The 22,171-nt window shown below is 41.7% G+C and overlaps 1 protein-coding gene across 6 annotated transcripts in view; it reads left to right on the top strand.

Annotated features, from left to right (window-relative positions):
• Positions 1 to 22,171, top strand: part of Epg5 (ectopic P-granules 5 autophagy tethering factor) — a 107,311-nt gene that overhangs the window by 31,173 nt on the left and 53,967 nt on the right. For all 6 annotated transcript variants that reach the window (XR_013103606.1, XR_013103607.1, XM_076912393.1 and 3 more), the window contains 12 exons: positions 863 to 1,017; positions 3,709 to 3,849; positions 7,494 to 7,658; positions 9,866 to 9,985; positions 10,694 to 10,950; positions 13,595 to 13,735; positions 15,442 to 15,586; positions 15,745 to 15,942; positions 16,643 to 16,753; positions 17,986 to 18,105; positions 19,561 to 19,727; positions 20,954 to 21,175. Coding sequence is in view for 4 of the 6 variants with exons in the window: in XM_076912393.1 (XP_076768508.1) it covers positions 863 to 1,017; positions 3,709 to 3,849; positions 7,494 to 7,658; positions 9,866 to 9,985; positions 10,694 to 10,950; positions 13,595 to 13,735; positions 15,442 to 15,586; positions 15,745 to 15,942; positions 16,643 to 16,753; positions 17,986 to 18,105; positions 19,561 to 19,727; positions 20,954 to 21,175 (1,942 nt within the window). In the remaining 2 variants the exon portion in view is untranslated. The remainder of the gene's footprint in view (positions 1 to 862; positions 1,018 to 3,708; positions 3,850 to 7,493; positions 7,659 to 9,865; positions 9,986 to 10,693; positions 10,951 to 13,594; positions 13,736 to 15,441; positions 15,587 to 15,744; positions 15,943 to 16,642; positions 16,754 to 17,985; positions 18,106 to 19,560; positions 19,728 to 20,953; positions 21,176 to 22,171) is intronic.

Raw genomic sequence — 22,171 nt, 5'->3', positions numbered from 1 at the left:
CTCTGGCTACTAACTCTGTGGGTGAAGTGACAGACACAGGTGAGAGACAGTCCTTCCTTGGCAGGGGCCGAGGATGGTGAGCATGGTCTCTGACTCAGGTTAGTCTTCATTCCGTTTCTTCTGTAGGCCATCTTCTGTCCCACATACTTCTGTCCTCAGGTGGAATATATTTCATAAATGGGCTTTTTGCCCATATCTTTTTTTGTAGAATTTTTGCTTTTTGTGCCTGGTTCCTACATGTATTACAGAGTTATCAAATTGATAAGTTACAAAGTAAAGTATTAACAAAGTATAATATTGCTTACACAGCATCCTCTGAGAATGAGGCTGAATGGATTATGTACTGCTTGTTTTATCCAATTTCTTGTTCATAGTCTTAGTTTACGAGCTAATCTGTGTTTGCAGTGCCATGTTTACGCTGAGTAGCTGCTGGCTGTGACAGGTTGCAGTTATAGTCTCTGCATTCCCGTGGCTGCAAATGAGCCCAGGAGAGTCCCCTGTGCCTGTGGGTTGGCGGTGACACCCAGGGACAGCAGCAGTGCTGTGCACTGTTTTGGGTTATCCTCCAGATTTGTACCAAGTTCTCTACATTGTTCAGTCTTTTAAAATGGTTTTTGCGAGATGAGGCATAGTTTAATGTTAACCTTTTGCTCTGAGTCTACACTATATTTCTGTTTGTTGGGATCTCAGAAGCCAGCTGATTCAGCTTCTGAACTGGTAGGGATCCATTTTGGAAAGGGGAAGATTCTTTTTATCTTTAAATATTTTTAAAGTTTCAATTTTTATGTCATCTTTCTTTGTAATAGTGTAACTCAATATATGATCCTATTTCTACATTTTATTTTTTTGATGTGAATTGCAGACCCAGAACATTTTGCGAGCTTTGAGAAGTGTCTTTCTTCCATAAACAGCTCAGAGGAGATCTGTCTCCTGACAACCTTTGCTCAGATGGCTCGAGCCAGAAGAACTAATGTGGATGAAGACTTCATAAAAATCATTGTTCTGGAGATCTATGAGGTTAGACTATGACACTTTGTCAATGCTTTGGGCTTTCGGGCTGTCCATTAGTTCTTGGGTATTGCTTTAAAAAAAAAAAGTGACTTACCGAGCTGTCACCTGCTCTTATGGATGGGATGAAGAATCAAAACAACATCATTTGCCATAAGGAATTTTGAAAATCTATTATTTTATAATTCTGTTTCTCACTCTTCTCTCTTGACATTCGGTGAAAACGTTTGGTAAGGAATGAACAGTTTAGCACAGCCAGACATAGAGCTTTTATTGTGTCTACTATAGTCACACAGCCAGTGCCACTTCAGTGTTCCTCCCAGTGACACGGAGAGATGACCTCCAGGTTACTTTAAGTGAGAGTGTAGAACATTGTACTTGGAAGAGAAGTTTTGGTTCAGCTCTGCTGTTAGTTGCCCATCTTAAACAGAAAAGGTAACTTGTGACTCAGTCTGCCTTTGTCTTCTTCACCTACACAGTGACCAGCTGAGGGGAGATTCTTGCGTTCCGTGGTTTCTATCTGCTCCTTCTCTAAGAAAGGAGCAATGCAAAGACTGCAGGGATCTCACCTCCTGGGGTCCCAGACCCCGCGGTGATGTACAGTTAGGGCATGACTGCATAGAAATGGCTGCATACTCAGGTGGGGTCCAGTACGTGTCTCTTCTCCTTCCTCTGAGGGAGTCAGCAGCGAACAAGTCCAGCTCTGATGCTCATTTGTAAACGGGCACAGAGAACTCCTGAAGACGGTGGTTGTTTGTCTTGGAAGACAGTCCTATGCACCAAGATTTTAGAAATGTTTACTCTTAGGTTTTTATTTTGTAGGATAGATTATATATTTCTATGAAATGTATTTAAAAATAATTTTAGTGATTTTTCTCACACTAATAAGTTTAGGTATTTGCCAGAGTCTAGCTCCAGGGGAATTCTGGGCCATAGGATGGAGGTGTGGCATTGGCGAAAACAAAGTCACCACGAGTTGACATTTAAGCAAGTAGCTCCAACTAGCTTGAGCTGTCTTACGTTATTTATACGAGTTCCACACACAGCATTTGAGCCTGAGCAGTTTTGACTCATGTCTCTCTCATCACTTTCCAAGGATCATCAACATTTTGTTTCTTTTCCTCTTCCCCACCCCCTTGTCATCATGATTGACCTTCACCCTGTATGTAAGCATCAGCCACCCTTTCCTCGTATCTAAACATGCATTTTATATTGCAAGCCAGATGATTCTATTTAGCCAGGCACATTCTGTTTGTTCTGTGCTTAGGCTGGCAGCAGACATGCAGTTTCAGAAATGAAAGACGTTCAAGCTCTATGGTTAGTCTTTGACAGTATGATGCTTTTATATTTTATAGTCAGCAGAAGATATGACACCATACCTAGAATAATATTTTCCGGGTATGAATCTGACTTCTATGGCCCACATATCACTTTTGTGGGGATAGCAGTGTGGTCCTAGTCTTCATACATTTTCAGAATGGCAGTGATTGGAACTTAATTCTTTTTTTCCCATTAATTAATTAATTAAGTTTACATCCTCCTGGTCCCTTCTCACACAGTCCCTTCCCCAACCCCTCCCTTCCCTCCTCTGAGTGGGTGGAGGACCCTCTGGGTATCCCCCCACCCTGGCACATTAGGGCTAGCGCATCATCTCCCACTGTGGCCAGACAAGGTGGCCCACTTAGATACGTGACTGTTGGGACCAAGTTTCTCTTCTTCTTGGCAGTTTCTACTTGTACTTTTGCCTTCAAGGGGACTGGGAGATTTAGATGCCTTTGTCAATTTTTTTTTTTTTTTTTTTTTTTTTTTGTACTGGAGGGATATCTGACCTTTTGTGCCCTTTATTTTTTTTCCATGTATGTTCTTTAAGTTCTTAATGCCATCATCGAAGTTCTTAGAATGTGATTATTGCTTTAAAACAGTTAAGCAAGAAATCATTAATCTTAATGACTTCGTCTGGATTACTCAGGATGACTGCAGAGGCAGCCAAGGTTAGCCTGGAGAACCAGTTTCTATGATAAACTGCAAAGAGAGCTTTATTTCTCTGTAGACACTTTCAGAAAAATTATCAAAGACTTGTTCAAGAGACTTGTTCCCGATAAACCAAGCCATCACAACTGACAAAATGAAACTAATTATTGCCATAAGAATAAACATAGTGAAAAGCCAGGAGGGCTTGAAGCTCAAGTGCTCCTTAGGATCCTCACAGGGTCTGCAGCAGCGTCCTGTCTACAGGGCCTTGCCACAAGGAGCTCCATCTGCAAAACACTCAGTGCTGTTCCCAGAGGACACAGCATGGCTTCTGCCAGATACTCATTTGTTTCATCACAAAGGAGAAACTTGGCATTTCTGAGATGAGACTTTACTATATTGCCCAAGCTGGCCACCAACTAATGGACTCAAAGGATTCTCTTAGTTCAGGCTTCGAAGTGTTTGTGGCTTCAGGCCCATGCCCACCAGGCTTTGCTGAGGTTTAGTCTCTGAATCTCAAACTTGAACTTAGGGTATAAATAGTTGCCATTTTTCCTGTTCTCTAACAAACACCTTCTAGCCTCAAGGGGCATAGTTTGCTATCTCAAGTTCTGACAAGTTTCTGAGGTTCAATGTGGGATTATGTTTTCTGGAGGAAAATCTGTGAAAATGTGTCTTAATTGTTAATTAGTATTAAAATTATCATTTTTTTCCCTACCCCTCATTTAGGTATCTTATGTCACACTGTCAACCAGAGAGATGTTTTCAAAGGTTGGTCGAGAGCTTTTGGGGGCCATCGCAGCTGTTCACCCTGAGATTATTTCTGTCCTTTTGGATAGAGTGCAGGAGACCATTGACGAAGTTGGAATGGTAAGAATGCCGACTATTTGGCATTTTAAAGGAATCCTGAAGTAGCCAGGTATCATGGTGCATGCCTTTAATCTTTGGAGATAGATGCAGGTGATGGCAGCCTGGTCTACAGGGTGAATTCCAGGACAGTCAGGGCTGTTACACAGAGGAACCCTGCCTGGAAAACCCAACCAAACATACAGATTATTTAAAGACACCCTGCAGCAATAAAGCCTTGGCAGGAATAGGAACATTGTTGGGAATGACTCTCCCACCAAATAAAACCCCAGTGCAAAGGTTTCTAAGGTCCAGTATATTGTAGTCAATCCCTTTGAAATCCTTCTGCAGTTTTAAAGAGAGCTTTAGTGGATATGATTCATCTTCACCACAACACTCACTGGTGAAGGTGTGTGTGCCAGGGAGTTTTGGGATAGCCACAGATAGGTGCAGCCATCATTACAGCTAAGCTTTGAGCATTTTTCTCATCTCACAAAGAAACCATCTTCACAAGGCTTCACAAACCCTTGACTCATTCCTTATCTGCATCCTCCTTGGCCCTAAACAGCGCTGACCAGCCTCCTGTCTCCACACAGGTGCCTGATTCAGACCTTTTATGTAAGTGTCCTCACAGCCAGTGGTCTCTAATGTTTGGCTTATTTAACTTTGCATAATGTATTGTAGTGTTCTGCAGAATTTCCTTCCTTGAAATCTTGAGTAATATTTCATTGACTTTCTGTCTCATATTTTGTTTATCCATTTGTCAGATGACGAGCACTTGGCTCGTTTCCACCTCTGGCGTTAGAAGTGTTGCTGTTATGAGCATAACTGCGAACACATACATTTTGAGAGACGCTGGTTTCAGTTCTTACTATATTTTTGTTATTATTTAGTGTGTGTATGTGTATGGATGTGCATGAACCTTGAATGATGTCATGGACATCAGAGGACAACTGGTAAGGTTGCTTTTCTCTTTTCACCTTGTGGATTCTAGGGATCAGACTCAGATGGTCAGGCTGAGGGCAAGCACCTTTACCACTGAACCACCTCAGCAGTCCTGCTCTCAGTACACTTCAGAGCACAGAGCCCACAAGTGTGTTTGATGACTGCAAGTTAGTCTGCAAATTGTTATCAATTTTGTGTGTGTGTGTGTGCGCACATGCGCGCGCATTATTTATTTATTTATTTATCCAATTTTGAAGTTCAAATTTTGGCTAATTTTCAGAATGCATATTTTTGTTTTGTTAATAAAATCCATATATTATTCTTGTAACTCCTTAAAGTAAAATTAGTGGGGCCTTTGGTCTTACAGTAAAAGCATCAATATATTTTAAACATTTGTAAATTCTATATTGTTGAAAGAGTACCTACTAGAAGATTTTCCTCTCCCCCTCCCTCTCTGCTTCTCTTCTCCCTCTCCCTCTCCTCCCACTGTCTTTCCCCACCTCTCCCCTCCCCTTCCCTCCTCTTCTCTCCCCTCCCCTCCCCTCCCCTCCCTTCCCCTCCTCTCTGAGTCTTGCTAGTGCAGGCTGGCCTCAGAGTTCACAGTGCTCTCTTGTTTCAGTTTCCTGAGTGCTGGGATTACAAGTGTTTGCTACCACACCTACTAAAAGTGTGATTTAGTAGCACAGGGCATTACATTCAGGGCTTAACGCATTCTGGGCAAGTGCTCTAATGCTGCTCTATCAGCTGTCTGCCCCTCTATTTACTAGAATTCCTAACTGGTGCTTCCTGTGTAGTTGTTAATGCCTTGCATTTCTTTTCCTTGTTTTATGATTGACTAGAACCTTCACTACAGAAGTGTGAGTATCACTCCTGTGTCATTCCTGTGATAGGGGAATAGTTTAAAAGTTCACCGATGCCTAGCACCATTATTTTATGGTGTCCGTCAGGTACTTAGAGGTTCAGGTAGACTCTTCTGTTTTTAAAGTTTCTCTTTTACAGCCCTGGCATACTGTGCAGGCATAACTCCAGGGCATGGGCTGTTGATAGGAGAGTTATGAACTGGGACGCCACTGTCAACTTTGTAGTATCACTTGTCACAGATAAACAGATGCACAACACTCAGATGGTATTAGCCAGGGTTCTCTAAAGGAACAGAACGGATAGATGGACTATATATACAGATATAAAGGAGATTTATTAGAGTAGATTACCAGCTGTGGTCTGGGTAGTTCAAAGAGGGCTGTCTCCCATTGGACAGGCCAAGAATCTGGCAGTTGCTCAATCGGTGAGGCAGGATGTCTGATTCTGGAGTTCTGGGGATTCCTAGAGAGTCTCTGGATCCAAAGAAGTAGGTTCTAATACCAGCACAGGAGTGCCTCAGCAGCAGGATGGATGAACTTGCTAGTGAAAGTGTAGGCAAGCAGGCAAAATGGAAAAGTTTTCTTCTTCCATGTCTTTTTATATGTGCTGCCACAGAAGGTATGGCCCAAACATAGGGTGGGTCTTTCCAACATAAATGATCCAGTCAAGAAAATTCCTTATAGTTGTGTCTCACAGATGCACCAGTTTTAGCTGATTCAGCTGTAGTTAAACTGACAATCAAGGTTGGCATCATACAATAAGAACTTCATATATTATTTGCATTGTCTTTTCATTGAACAGCCCTGTTTAAGACATTATAAAAGGAGTCAGTTAACACAATGACTCTTGCCTGGATTCCTAGTACTTTGGAGGCCGAGACAGGAGAATCACAGGAAATTCCATGTTAGTCTAGGCTACATGCTGTTACAGACCATTCTGGGCTATTGCGTAAGACCTTGCCTCAAAAAACCCCATAAAACAAAGATGACATTATAAAGTTAGTTATTTTCCCGATCACTCTCTTAAAGGGAATTTTATTACTGTTAGTCTGCGTTTTCTTAATTTGTACATACAGGTAATTTAAAAGTAGTATAGTAGACTTTTTTTTCACAAACAGGTTTTAAAATCTACTTTAATCTAGAACATTTTAAATATATGTCAAGTAGAAGGCTATCAAAATGGCTTAGCACTTTGCGTGCTAAGCCATCGTGCAAGCATGGTGGCTGGTGTCATCCCTAGGATCACATAAAGGTAGAAGAGAGCCAGTTCCACAAAACTGCCCCAGGATTCCCATGGACACCCACACTAAGCCTGTTCTTGCCCACACTTAGGACTAGGGGACATGCATGCACACACACACACACACACACACACACACACACACACACACGCGCGCACGAACGCACGAACGCACGCACACACGTTCACGCACACTCTGATAAATAGAATTACACAGTGAACCTAGCATTGGGAAGTTATCAGCTCTTAGTTTTGTCTCATCTGCTCTCACACTGACCTATTAGCTGTCTCAACACCAGATTGCTTTCATTGTATAGAAGAAAAAAAATCAGTGACTTATTTTGATTTATTATCACTTTAAGTTTGTGTTTGGTATGGTAGTTTACCTGGATAGAAATAAAACAATTTACATACTAAAAAACTTGACTTTTGCAAAGGATTGTCTGTGTTTTAATTATATAATTAGCTTAAAAATGATATAATTTTATTTGTTTGTCCATGACTATAATTTTACTTGTCTCAAATCAAATTCATCTCCACATCCTTTTCAAGGAAAATTTGCAAGCAATTTAATAATATTCCTGAGTCTTAAATTTAATTATTATTGTTTTCTTTTTAAAAAGGTTTCTTTATACTTGTTTAAAGAACTGCCTTTGTATCTTTGGCGACCTTCTGCCTCTGAGATAGCTGTGATTCGGGACTGGTTGTTGAGTTGTAATCTGACAGCGGTGAAGAACAAGTTGGCCTGTGTGATCCTAGAAGGACTGAATTGGGGGTTTTCTGAACAGGTATGGACTTTACATGGATCAGTTTCAGGAAAGGATTTTCTTAAAGCCGTGACATCTCTGTGCCACTGCTAGGCTGGCAGATTCTTTTAGCTGTATGAGAGTTTAGACTCGCCTCCTCTTCCTCCCTCTCCCCTCTGGGGATTGTACATGCCTGGAAGACACTCTGCCATTGAGCTATATCCCACAAAGTATCTTTTCCTTAATGTTGTTTTGTGTCATGAACATCCTCTAATGAAGGTATTCTACAGTTGCCTGGGAGTTGACTCAGTTGGTAAGGTGCTGCTGCATAAACATGAGAACCCAAGTTCCATTCCTAGCAACCAGTAAAAACTGAGTGCTTGTAAGCTCAGCACTGGAGAGGTGATCACAGGTTGATCCACCATGGAGCTTGCTGACAAGTGGCCTTCACATGTGCACACACAGTGACAGGGGGCCGGGGTGTGTGTGTGTGTGTGTGTGTGGCCACAAACATAAATCTTCCCTTTATTCTTGGACCAGTTGAGGGTACTGTCTTATCTCTGCCTAGTTACTTCATTTCCTTCTGATTGTGTCCACTGCCCCTTCTGCAGTTTGTCCTGTATGCCATTGCCAGAGTTCTTTTCTACAGTATGCCTTAATTATGAGTTTGACTTTGCTCTGATCTCAGCTCTGCGACCTCCTGACAGTGTGACGCTGAACTCTGGGCATTAATTGCCCATCTGGAGATATTAATATTAATAGACCTTCTCATAGAGTTATTATAGTAAGCTAGAGAAACTGATGAAGTTAATTCCTCAGTTTAGATTTATTAATATTTTTTTTTCATGAGATAAATAGATTCTTTTTTTCTTTTTTTTTATTGGATATTTTATTTACATTTTAGATGCCATCCCCTTTCCCCAATTTCCCTCCCTAGAAAACCCCTATCCCATGCCCCCTTTTCCCTTTTGCTTTTATATAATTTTTTAAAATGTTAATCAAAGGCTTTTTATAAGTTTGGTAATGCTCAATCAGAAGTGTAACCCAATACCCAACCTAGATATAAAAACTATCTTTGACTGGTGGAGACACTTGAGCATCTGCCTCCATGTTTAATAGTTATTACTAAGGGCTTGCTATATGTCAAGTCTCCCAAGAGACATGCTAGTGATTTTGACTGTTACAATTTCCTGCCTCTTTACCTGGGTCTTACTAATTAGCTTATTGATCAGAATACAAAACATTTGGCAGCGACAAGGTGCAGAAATTTGCTCTCTATAGCTGTATGGCATCTTTTGTTTTGAGCAAATCATTTAGTGTTTGTAGTTGTCTTGTATAGTTTGCACTCATGGGATGGTGTTGCACAGATGGGGAGCCTAACTCCAGGGAGCCCTTCTCATGGGGTGTTTCTGCTTCCTGGGTGTCTTAGGGTTTCCATTGCTGTGAAGAGACACCATGACCAGGGAAGCTCTTATAAAGGCAAACATTTAATGGGGGTTGGCTTACAGTTTCAGAGGTTCAGGCTATATCATCATGATGGGAAGCATGGCATTGTGCAGGCAGACTTGATCTGAAGGCAGCCAGAAGGAGAATATCTTGTCTTCTGCCGAGAACCAGGAGGAGGGTCCTCTCATGTGTAGTGGGTGGAGCTTAAGCATAGGACCTTAAAGCCTATTCCTACAGTGACACACTTCCTCCAACAAGGCCACACCTCCTGATAGTGCCACTCCCTGGGCCAAGCATAGTCACACTGGCATACTGGGGTTCTACTAGGCCTGCTCTCGGTGCAGACCTGCTGTGGGGAGAGCCACAGGGTGTTTCTCCAACTTCATGTTCTCTAGCCTGCAATGGAACAGTGTTCCTCCCATCCCCAGTGTCTGCATGCAGAGTCCCCTTAGTGTCTCCTCCCTCTTCTGTTAGAGTCATAGGTCAGGGAATGGAGTTTTTAAAAACTGCAAAGAAGACCATATGGAAATGCTGTAGGCTTGAAGGGCAGTGTTTATGCATGTTTTTGAGTCTATCATTGACGATGAAACAACAGGCAGGAGTGTAGATTTGATGTAATAAGTATTTTCCTGTGTGACTAATGATAAGCATTTTAGGATAGGTGGCAATGCTCTTAACCTATCATGCAGGTTCTTTAAAGAGACTGTGGGATGGTGTGGGCAATTATAGTTAAAGATACTCGTATAAAGATACTTGGTATAGTTGTGAATTTGTTTTTGTTTTTTGTTTTTTTTTTCCAAAAGGGTACCCTTCATTTGGATCAAGCATTGCACACTGAAGTGGCCTTACTAGTTCTCGAGGCTTATCAGAAATATCTGGCACAGAAGCCCTATGCTGGGCTTATTTCTGAAAGTATGAAACAGGTATTAAGTCTTTGTCTTTACTGAGAATGCAAGTTTTCACTAAAAAACTGCCTGGGAAGGTAAAATTATAGTTTTGGTTTTATTTCTGACAGTTCAAGACACTAAATTTAATTTTTATAGTTTTTAAAGATTTTTCTTAAAAAGTTGTCTTTTATTTTGGAGATATGGTCTCATTGTATAGCCCTTGCTGGCCTGAAACTCATTATATAGACCAGTTTGGTCTCAAACTTACAGAGATCTGCCTGGCTCTACCTTCTAAATTCTGGGATTAAAGACCTGCCTCACAACACCTGGCAAAAATAATCTTTTTGTGACCATTGGTATTTCAGAATTTGCCATGAGTTAGAGAGATATGTTGGAGCTTACATGTACAACTCATGAGAACTGAGTGCCATTTTTAAAAATTTTGCAGATTGGTAGTTAAATTATTGGTGGCTTGATATTAGTTTTTATTACCACTAAATTGGCAAATGATGTCAGTAGGGCCCCTAATTTTGATTTGTTGAGTGTATAGATAGCACAGTGGTGTTGAGTAAGTGGGGTGAGGGGCTGTGAGCGGAACGTTGCCTTACAAAGTGCAGCAAGCGTCAGTCAAAGGGCAGAAGTAGCGCATTCTCTTCCCAGGGCGTCATTAGTCAGACGGTCGGCAGACGAAGTCACTGGCCTCGTGTGTATGATTAACAGTGTTTAAATGGATGATCGTTTCAGGTTTCCTATTTGGCCAGTATTGTTCGATATGGAGAGACTCCTGAGACCTCATTTAACCAGTGGGCCTGGAATTTGATCTTGAGGTTAAAATTACACAAAAATGATTTTGGAAGACAGAACTTTCCAGTCATTCCCTTGCGAAGCACGGTACCTGACATGACAGAATCATCCATGTTTCACCCTCTCTTGAAGGCTGTGAAATCAGGCTTGCCCATCGGCTGCTATCTTGCTTTAGCTGTGACAGCTGTTGGCCACAGGTACTGTCTGGTGAACCTCCAGGGTAACTTGGAGGTAGGAGTTTTAGGCTCTCATCTTTTCATATCACAATCATGAAGCCTTCATTAAATTCATTAGGGGTTAATTAGGGTCAAATAATGAGCCTTATTTAATAATTTATACAGGGAGCTTATAAAGGGAGAGTAATGCCTAAATTCATTCCTGTTCATTTGCCAAGACAAATAACGTAGCTCCAATCCATCTACAGCTCTCTTGTAGAAGCTTTAGGTGGGGACTTGTCTCAGGCCTCTGTGTCTCCAGAGCCTATGCTCAGTAGACAGTTGAATGTGATAGATAGAGCAGGGGAACGTCGGAAGGGCAGCTGTGGGGAGGGGGTGAGCAGAGGGAAAGAGAGGAAGCACCTTTAACTGAAGTTGAACAGAATTGAGGGATGGTTGGGAGGACAAATTTGAAAGTAGGTAAGAGAGGGTGGTTGATGTAGAATATTCTAGAAGGAGGAATGGTTATTTAGGCCTTTAGGCCTAACACACTGCATTGTTCCCAGGAGCTCGGGTGTCAGAGTAGTTCCTCTCCTCTAACATGGAAATGATTGTTTGTATTGACTGCTTTTGTGAAGCTTAAGTTAGTCACAACACTCAGTACATACTCAGAACAGTATCTGGCTTGTGACGCTTTAACTCTAGCTTCTCAAACTTGCTTCATGATTTCTTTGGATGCCATATCCATTCTGAGAGTGGGTAATAATCACTGCTGGGTTCTTTCAGTACATATTGATTACTGATGGGAGTGAAGGAGACAATAAGTGTTTTCCTTTAGAACTGGTTCCATAGCTACAGTCTGGGAGTAGAACAGAAGTAGTTTAAAGCAGCCCGTGGGCTGGGGCTGAGGAGTAGAGTAGACAGACTTAACTTGTTCATAAGTATAACATCCTGGAGACAGAGGGAATGATAACCAGAAAGTCACTCAGGATCGTCAGGCTAAAACATTGTTTTAAAAATATATTTCTAAAAATTAATATATATACATATACATATATATATATGTATATATATGTATATATATATATATGTATATATATGTATATATGTATAGGTTTTTTGAGACAGGGTTTCTCTGTGTAGCCCTGGCTGTCCTGGAACTCACTCTGTAGACCAGGCTGGCCTGGAACTCAGAAATCCACCTGCCTCTGCCTCCCAAGTGCTGGGATTAAAGGTGCACCACCACTGCTTGGCAAAATTAGTATTTTTAAAAAATAATGTGTATACATGTATGTGTGCCATCATGTGTAGGCACCTGTGTAGGCCAGCATGTATGGATCCCTGGACCTTGGATTACAGGCTTGACATGGCCGTTGGGAACTGTCTTTTTGGAAGAGAAATACATGTTGTTAACCACTCCAGCCTTTGTTCTGTTCCACACTTTCCCTCTTTTTCTTTTTAGAGGTTATTTATAGATGCTTTAAAATGCATGTAAAATACATATAATGCTGCGTTCTTACTGCTACTGTTGTAAATACTCCGTACATGGTAGCCTTTGCACTATTAACTTTTATTCTTCGGAGACTTTTTTCTTCTTAGAGTTAAAGCAGTATAGGAGAAGTACAGAGTAAAGAAAGTGGGAGAAACCCACTCGTTTCCACTACTCCCTCACTCTGAGCATTCTGATGTGAGGCCATGTCTGTGTTTTTCTTTATCTTTCCTATTAGATATAGTCATGAGAATACAATGTTGTTTTTCACCCAGTATAATCGTAGAAGAGATGTTTTTTTATGTTGCTCTTGACTATCGTGCTCGTTGTTATTGTTATTTTGGTTTAGATTGTTTGGAGACAGGGTCTTACTATGTGTAGTCTTGGCTGCCTGGGACTCTTTTTAGAGTAGCCTGGCTTTGAACTCATAGGAATCCACCTGCCTCTGCTTCCTGAGTGCTGGGATTAAAGGCATGTATGACCACACCTGGCTGTCTGTATTATTTGAAAATGATGCTATAAGATTTCCATTGAATATATTTTCCCTAATTTACGTAAGTCTTCTGTAACAGTATTTTGCCGTTGTAAGAATGAGTTTTATCTTTATATAGATCAACTTCTATTTCCCCTATATTTATTCAAATGATTATATTTCAAATTCAAAATAAAAATAAATCTTTTAAGTCAGATAAACTAAAAAAAGTCAGTAAAATAAGAAAATACAAAATACAGTTCAAATGTATTAGAAAATGCTACATGTACCTCTACAAACTGAAACAACACAAAAAAACAACCAACCAAAGAAACAAAATACTATTGTTTGTTGTTATTCAATAATATTGGTAATAAATTATCTCAAAGGAAAAGAAGCTGTATCTGACACACTGCAGTCTAGTGCCAGGCTGAGCTCACTTCATCGTCTTCCCTTTGTCTGGGATCCTTAAGAGAGCTTTGGATCTCATCTTGTTCCTGGGACATCTTGTAAATCTGGGTGCAGTGCTTTCAACTTTCTCATCTGAGATGAAAATATATATGAGATTTTAGAACTGCATTTCTAAGTTGTGAGTGTAGAATTTCTATGTATAGGTTAGTCATAAAAGTTTTGAGAACTGAGATAATCCAGCTTGTATTTCATTGAAGGAATATAATTTTATGAATGAGCTGCTGAGTACTCACGGTCTCCTTTGTTTTCTGTAGCATTGAGAAGTTCTGTGCAGAAGGCATCCCATTGTTGGGCATGCTGGTCCAGTCAAGGCATCTGAGAGCAGTGGTCCATGTCCTAGATAAGATTCTACCTGTGTTCTACCCTTGCCAGTACTACCTTCTGAAGAATGAGCAGTGAGTATATTCTGAGGATAGAAATGCCCCAGCAAGTACAAATGACTGTCGTTTGATTCCTAGAGTAAATTTGAAGGGAATGGTATTTCAGCAGTATTTTGTTTGTTTGCTTGGTGGTGGTGGTGGTTTTCCTCTCAGTTTGTAGAGAGAGGTAAAAGTATTATTTTCCAATATATTTGAACATATTTTGTTTTTTCTTATTTTACTGCTTATTTTTCGATTTAACTGACTACTTTTTTTTAAAGGTTTATTTTTATTTTTGATTTCATGTAATTTGTTTGTCTGTGTGACAGTATGGGCAAATACTTGCAGAGGCTAGAAGAGGGTGTCACAGATCCCTTGGATCTGGTTGTAAGACACCTGATGTGGGTGCTAGGACCACACTTGGGTTCTCTGCAAGAGCAGTACATGCTCTTAACTGATCTCTCTAGCCCTCAGTAGTGTTTTTTGTTTGTTTGTTTTACTGTCTTTATTTATTTGCTTAGTTTTATTTGTGTGTGTTTGTGTGTGTGTGTGTGTGTGTGTATGTGTGTCTGTTTTTAATTCATTTTGATTCTTTGAGACAGAAAACTTATGCATTCTGGTTTAGAATGTGGTTGATGAATGTTGTTTAGATTAATGATTCTAATTTTATTTGTTATGAAAGGTATTTCCTATCTCAGTTAATTTAGAATTTCTTAGAACGCCTATTAGTACTTAAAAGAACAGTTGTTTCCTTGGAAATCTTGGAATAATGCTCCTTACATGTAGTAGCAATTGTGACAATACCCAAGCATACTGTTTAATGTAGCCTATAAGCTGTGGGCAGATTAAATGAATGGGAACGAGGGAAGAGATGACCTGTCCAGAAGGCAGGGGTTGATCATCTGGGGCTTCACAGAGATCGGTGAGGAGATCTAGTAGACCTGGCAGGCAGTTGTGCATAGGGATAAAGGTAGTGTCAGTTTTCTTAGCAAATGCTTTGAGACCAGTATTTCTCAGCTTTGCTTGCTGCTGAGAGTTAGCTGAGGTAGCTAAATTACATACACACTCCCACACTCCTGGAGATTTGACTTTAGTAGAAAGAGTTAAGGATGCTTTTAAAAAATTAAAATTAGCATTCTGCATACTTAGGGAAGCTTTTGGAGACATTTTTGCTTAGAAGTCGAAGACATGGAGGAGACAATGGTATTTTAAGGTATTTTCTTCCAGCACCCTTTAACTTGTCTGTATTTATATGACTTGGATCTGTTCATTACAGTGCTATAGAGAAATTTAATTCCTTTTAGCACACATTAAATATGAAGATTTTATCCTCCTGAAATCCTTAAAAATTTACCAGAATCCCTACACAGCACTGTGTTCTAAAAATGGAACCAATGTAATGTTTTTTCTGTAATTGTCTGCTGGTAATGAAAAGACTCTGGACATTAGCTCAGTGGCAGAACCCTTGCCTAACATGCTCATGGTTCTAGACCATTCCTAGACACCCTCTACCCACTGCCCCAAGTCTGCCGTGCTGCTATGTGTCTGTCATCCCAGCGTTTGGGAGGGCTGGCATTCAAGGGCAGTTTCAGCAACATATAAGTTAGAGGCTAGCTGGGATTCATGAGACCCTGTCTCAAAACAGCAAGAGAAAAACAAAGCAAGCAAACCAAACCCCACACAGAGCTGACAGCAATTCTACTTGATTAGATTGAGGTGTGAGATCCTTTGTGCTCCTGCAGGTTTTTGTCGAACCTTCTCCTCTTCCTACAACTGGACAGTGGTGTTCCTCAGGGAGTCACACAACAGGTTACCCAAAGGGTAGCACAGCATCTGACAGGAACCATCCATGGAGACAATGTGAAGCTTCTCAACAGCATGATCCAGGTCAGGGTCCTTACAAATCTCTTAAGATACTTTCCCTCTTCCCACAGATTTTGGTACAGGAGGTTGTTAGAGTTGGGTTTTCATGGGGGTAGATAGCATTTTGAAAGTGGGAGGTAGGGGTGTTAGCCTTTCACATCACCTGAGCTGCTTCTTCCTAGGCACACATATGTGTAAGCACTCAACCAGATGAAGTAGGTCCTGTGGCTGTGTTGGAGTTCTGGGTCCAGGCTCTCATAAGCCAGCATCTATGGTACCGAGAACAGTCTGTGCTCTTCCTCATGGACCACTTGTGTAAGACAGCGTTTCACCTGATGCAGGAAGATTGTGTACAAAAATTGCTCTACCAACAGCACAAGGTAACTAAGAAAAATTGTTTCAGTCATTGGATAGATACTAGCTGCTAAAAGGGTCTTGTAAATATACAATTCCTGGTAATAATCTGTGGCAGCTTTTTTTTTTTTTTTAAAAAAAAACTAAGTTACACGTTAATGTTGTCTTTTTTCAGTAGTCATAATCTACTGCACAGATCCCAGAGAAGGCATAGAGAAGCACACTGCAGAGGGCCTGCAGCTCTCAGTGCATGTCCCTGTGTGCATCCAGGCACTGCTGCAGCCGACAGTAGTTTCCACAGTCCTATACTTGAAATCCTTTTTCAAGTAGTATGTACACACTGTCATGGAGTTCAAGATAATATTTTCATACATGTGTATCGTATACTTTGCTCATGACTGGATCACTGCTGAATTCTGCCAGAACTTTAAAGAAGAACTCACTGCAGTGCCCTTCATACTATTCCACAAAATCACAAAGAGGGATGTTACCAAACTCATTCTATGAGCTGGTGTTACCCTCACACCAAAAACATTTAGGGGATGATAAAGAAAACCATAGGTGAGTTCTCTGATGAACATAGAAAAAAATTCTGAGTAAACTGAATTCAGCAACACCATGAAATCTGTGTCTTGTTAGAATCTTCAAGTACAGAGGTAAAGTGCTCATACCCTTGGTAGAGTCAGTCTCTTTCAAAGACTGTTGCTCTTCTCCTCCCTGATGTAGAATGCCTTGGGTTACCACTGTGACCGGAGTCTACTCTCTTCCTTGGTGAACTGGATTGTGGCAGGAAACATTACTCCTTCCTTTGTGGAGGGCTTGTCCACGCCCACACAGGTATGAAGCCTACTGAGGACCCTTTATGATCTTTGTAAATTTTAATTTTGTGACCATCCTTACTGAGGTTAGGTCAGGGCTGAGAGGAGAGAGAGCAAGAGTGGGTTTTAGTGGTACTTGGCCTCAGCTTCAGACTGATTCTTCCATTTGCTGGCTCTGTGCCTTGGGCCGCTGCTTCTCTGTCTTAAGTTTCCTCATAATCTGATGAATATCATTGAACCTATATGTAAAGCACTCAGTCCTTAGTCAGTACTCACTGTGCTTTGGCCTTGTTCTTGTCAGAAGAGACAGCAGCAGCTGATCTGAGGCTGCATAAGGCCATGTCTGTTTTGTCTCTTAGGCCGTAGTAATATCCTTCAATATATTAGCTGGTCCTCCTGGGACTGAGCTGACCATAGTTCCTCACTGCTGTCTAACTGTTGCCCAATCCTCCCCCCACCCTTCTGCTTTTGTGCTTCGCTGAGACTCTGCCTAGCTCTAGAACATTCTCTGGTACAGCACTCTACCACCAAATTCAGTTCTCATCATTTTTCCCCTAGATCAGCGGTTCTCTCTCTCTCTCTCTCTTTTTTTTCTCTTCAAGACAGGGTTTCTCTGTGTAGCTGGGCCGTCCTGGAACTCACTCTGTAGACCAGGCTGGCCTCGAACTCAGAAATCCGCCTGCCTCTGCCTCCCAAGTGCTGGGATTAAAGGCGTGAGCCACCACTGCCTGGCTAGATCAACGGTTCTCAAACTGTAGGTCATGACTCCTTTGAGGGGTTAAATGACCCCCTCACAGAGGTCTCCTAAGACTATCTGAAAACACTGATATTTACATTACAATCCGTAACAGTGACAAAAATTACAGTTATAAAGTAGTAATTAAAATAATTTTATGGTTGGGGATCACCATAACATAAGTTGTGTGTATCTGTATTAAAGGGTCACAGCATTGGGATGGTTGAGAACCACTGCTGTAGAAGAATTTAGCATTTTCAGTTTCTTGTTTTGTCTTTATTGTCTATGTATGTATGACAAGAACATAGACACATATTAAGTACATAGGAAGCTCAGTATTTGTTGCTTGAGATCTGCATGTGTGTTTTTCAGTGCTATAGATCAAATCCAGGGATTTACAAATGCGTATCACTGAGCCATACCTTCAGCCCTAGAAAATACTTCAACTTTTGAACAGGATATCTCATCAGTCAGAACAAGTGGTTTCTTTTAATCCCCTTTGTTTGCTGTTATAGGTTTGGTTTGCATGGACTGTGTTGAACATGGAATCCATCTTTGAAGAGGACTCTCAGCTCCGAAGAGTTGTTGAAAGGGAATTGGTTATAAATGAGTTTAGTCCTGACCAAGCTCTAAAGGTACAGTAGTAATTCTGCCTTTGAGTTGTAGGGTGTGGCCTACGCTCTAGCTGAGTCCTTCACTGTAGTCTGTTAACTCCTCCTTGTTTGTTACTGTGAAGGTTCAGAAAGTACAGCCACCATTCAGCTTCTAAAATCCTCACATAACTGAAGGGCATGCTGGCTTCTCAGAGTCCCACCTGTCTGTCACAGAGGAGTATGTTCCTAGTCTGAGTGTAGGAGGTTGCTGTTGCCCTGTGTCCCAGGTGTATCTGGAACCCCTGTTAAAACTTGCTACAAATCGAATTCCTGATGCTTGCTTCAGAGGTTTTGAGTCTCTGAGCCTGGATTGGAATGAGGAATTTTTTTTTAAAAAACTCCAGATGATCAGTCTGTGGAATAGGCTGGGCCAAGGCTTCTGATGTAAAGACCTGCTTCAAGAGCCATCATAGAGACTTTGCTTTCAGGTTTCAGAGCCTGTCAGGGGATTCTTCACTCCCTAAAAGCCCTATTAAAATCTAGATTTTTGAGATTGGTAAAATTTGACAACTTCACTTTTGGTTTCTCTATCATTCGGCTGCTTTGCTTTATGAGGTTAAAATTTTACTTAAGATTTTACTAGCATATGCTAGTGACCATAGGACTTTATCATGACATTTCCGGTGTGCCTAGACTAAGTTGATAATGTCCCTCCCGCTCCTCCTCTTCCTCCTATCCTGCGGATCCGTCCATTTCCCAGCTGCTTCCTCTTCTTCTTTTCTCCTTTTTCTCCTATGATACAGTTTAATTAGGTTCATTTACCTTGCCAGTGGCTATTCAATTGAAGGGTGAAAAAACCTAAAAACCCCAAGTTTCTTTTCCTCCCCTCCATCCACAAGGAGGGCTGGGCCTTAGGAACCTCTCTTCCCTCCATGATAGTATGTTGTTGGACCTAATGCTGTGCAAATGTCTTCAGGTATAACTGCTGTGGGTTCTAGAATGCCACACCCATGTCATGACCCGAAGATAGTGTAGTGTTTTGTATGCTAAGGAATTTCAGAAATGGACATCAGAATTTAGAATTTTCTTTTGTTTGTTTGATACAGGGTCTCAGGTATTCACAGGCTATCCTCCAATTTGCAATATAGTTAAAGATGACCTTGAAGTTGTCATCCTCCTGCCGCTCCGTCTCAATTTACCGCACTGCTGCTATTGAACCCAGAGCCTCTAAGCAAGCGCTTTCAACTGAGCCCTATCCCCACTGCTTTAAATGACTGCTTGTAGGTTTTGATTCTGGGGTCTTCACAGAGAAATATCTTCACAGAGAAAGCTGGGCCCCCTTCTTGCTGTCAAAGGTTAATATGTCAGGTAGTAGGCTTGGAAAATGTCTTAATGTCTTTTTCTTACCCAAGTGAAAACAAAATGTTTAACTGAGAAGGAACAAAGTAATTTTGATTGCATTTGTTTCGGGGTTGCTAAGGCTCTGCTCTCTTGTAGAAAGCCCAGGTCCACCTGAAGCTGCCCATCGTCCCATCCCTGCAGAGGCTGTTGATTTATCGCTGGGCCCACCAGGCTCTGGTTACACCTTCTGATCATCCTCTTCTGCCACTCATTTGGCAGAAGTTCTTCCTCCTGTATCTTCATCGCCCAGGACCACAATATGGGTATGGTACCCAGTACTGTTGTAAGTTCCTGGCAGCTCACTCCCATGTGTATGCTGTGGAGTGTGAGTTAGTCATCCTCTTCTGACATAGCTAGGATTCTCTGTGTTTTATAATTATTAGACTTGATCTTAATGGAGTTTGGAGTATCTTGTGGCAATTTCTCTTTACCCTTCTCTGTTCCCAATATGTCAAGGACAGTACCTGGGAACTGGGAAAGGCTCAGCAGAGAACCTCTGGAGGTGTTAGGGAGAGAAGGTGCTCCAGACTGAGGCTACACATGTGGCCTGTCTGAGGCCTATGCAGGGAACCCAGTGAGGAGTACTGCTGTCTGCATGTAGGCTTTGGGCTGTGCATGGGGGTGCTGCATGGTTCCACTGAGTAGCAAGGTTCTGTCTGTCCAGGCTGTGCACTGAGACTAAGCACTGCTCTTCAGGCCCTGCTGAATCCCAGCTCCACCCCCTTCCCTTCACTCCTTTGAAGCATAAAGAAAGATGCTGACTTTTAGTTAACCTCTGTTTTCTATTAGATTTCAAATTCTTCAAAAACAGAGACTGTCTTTATTCTCGAGGTGTGCTGATGTCCTGCCTTTGTAGGGTTTCAGCCTTGCCAAGGCCACTTTCCTGTGGTAGTTTCCCTCCTCTCTAGGGATACATTCCAAGATGCCCTGTAGATGTTGGAAGCCTCAGTTGGTACTAAACTCTACATACATTCCTGTGATAAAATTCAGTTTATAAATTACACCTAGTAAGAGATAATCAGTGATAACTAGTGACATGAGTAAACGACCCCAACAGTGTACTATTGTAGTACCATGTGCTGCCAAAGAGAGTCAGTCTAACAGTGTCCTGTAATCAGGGTCGCTTAAAGCTTCTACCTGAGGGCTGGCAGAAGGGTCCCGTGAGTGTCAGTGCCTGTGTGCGAGTCAACTCCTGAAAGCTGTCCTCTGGCTTCTACGGTAATGCCATGGCACGTATGCTCCTGCACACAGGCAGACAGGCAGACAGACAGACAGACAGACAGACACTTGTACTGCTTATTTCTAGAATTTGGTGTTTTTGTACCATGGTTGACTGTGTAATTAGAATTGTGAAAATCGAGCCAGTTGAGAGGAACTCTGTACATAACCTCTAAGGGCTAACAAGGCAACTTGCTAATTGACTGTTATGTTGTGCCTCTTAGAGCATTTTCTGCTCAAAGGTTATAGGCTCTGCTTACATTTTTTTAAGGTTGCCTGTAGATGGTTGTATTGGAAGAAGGTTTTTTCAAAGTCCCTCGCACATCACTTTGTTGAAAGACATGAAGAGCCGCCTGACGGAGGTGGCTGACTTCCACTATGCTGCGAGCAAGGCCCTCCGTGTTCCAGCAGAGGGCAGTGAAGGGACACCAGAGCAGCAGGCTGGCACCCCCGGCTTCCTGACTTCCCCAGAACTACACCGGGAACTAGTGAGGTAAGATGGCCTTCTGCTGCTGTTTATGCACAGACACTGCGCTAGAGCCGTCAGCGCTGATGCAGAGCTTAGGTGTACGTACTCTCAGATTGTCAGAGTGTTTGGAAGGAAGGTGGTGTTGACACTGATTGACCTAGAGACACTTGTTGAGTGATTTGAGTCTGACTAGTAATGCAGAGGGCTGACATGCTTCCCGTTCCTCAGTGTGAAAAAAGAAGGAAGCCAAAGCAAATTGGTCATAGCAGGCGTGTAACACCAGAACCTTCTAAATGACTACAGAAAGGAAGGCTCTATAACTCTGAGATCCTTAACAAAATTCAGAGGCTTATTAATCCAGGCAGATTCCCATGTCCCTCAGTGATTAGAATTTTGTAGTGAGCCAGGCTTGGTTAGCGTGGTTTCTGCCTGTGAATTTAACTGAGTACAAATGGTTGTCTTACAACAAGACCACATGAAACATGGCTGTTAGGTATCATCTATTCTCAATTGCAAAACCTTGGTGAGTGTAGAGACTCAGATCTCAGGCTTCTTTGACCCTGGACTCTCAGGGGTTGTCTCAGCCCGTATCCTGAATGATTTCCTGAATGATTAAAGGACCCCCCCCCCTTTTTTTTTTTTTTACCAGTTTTACTAGCAAGTTTTGTTTTGGAACATTTTAGGTCTTTGGTGCTCCCTCATCCTCTCTTCAATTCCCTGAAAGTGGCCATCCATCTTCCTGAGTCAGGAGCTAGAAGAGAAAACACACACACACACACATACACACACACACACACACACACACACACACGCACACGCACACGCACACACACGCATATGTATATGTATGTGTATATATTGGGCCTTGTCTGTATCTTTCTTTCTTGACACAATGTCCTGATTACAAAGGAGGTAATTTTCCACTTTGTTGATCGGAGCTACTGCAGGCTGTCTTTTGGTTATCTGTGTCTGCCAACTACTTCTCTGTGCTGTTATTCAAACAATGCCTTGGATACCAGT

This window comes from Arvicanthis niloticus, chromosome 14 (assembly GCF_011762505.2).
Source record: "Arvicanthis niloticus isolate mArvNil1 chromosome 14, mArvNil1.pat.X, whole genome shotgun sequence".
In the NCBI taxonomy this organism is placed as follows: Eukaryota; Metazoa; Chordata; class Mammalia; order Rodentia; family Muridae; genus Arvicanthis; species Arvicanthis niloticus.
The sequence above is the reverse complement of the archived record's forward strand: the minus strand, read 5'-3'. Positions and strand labels throughout refer to the sequence as shown.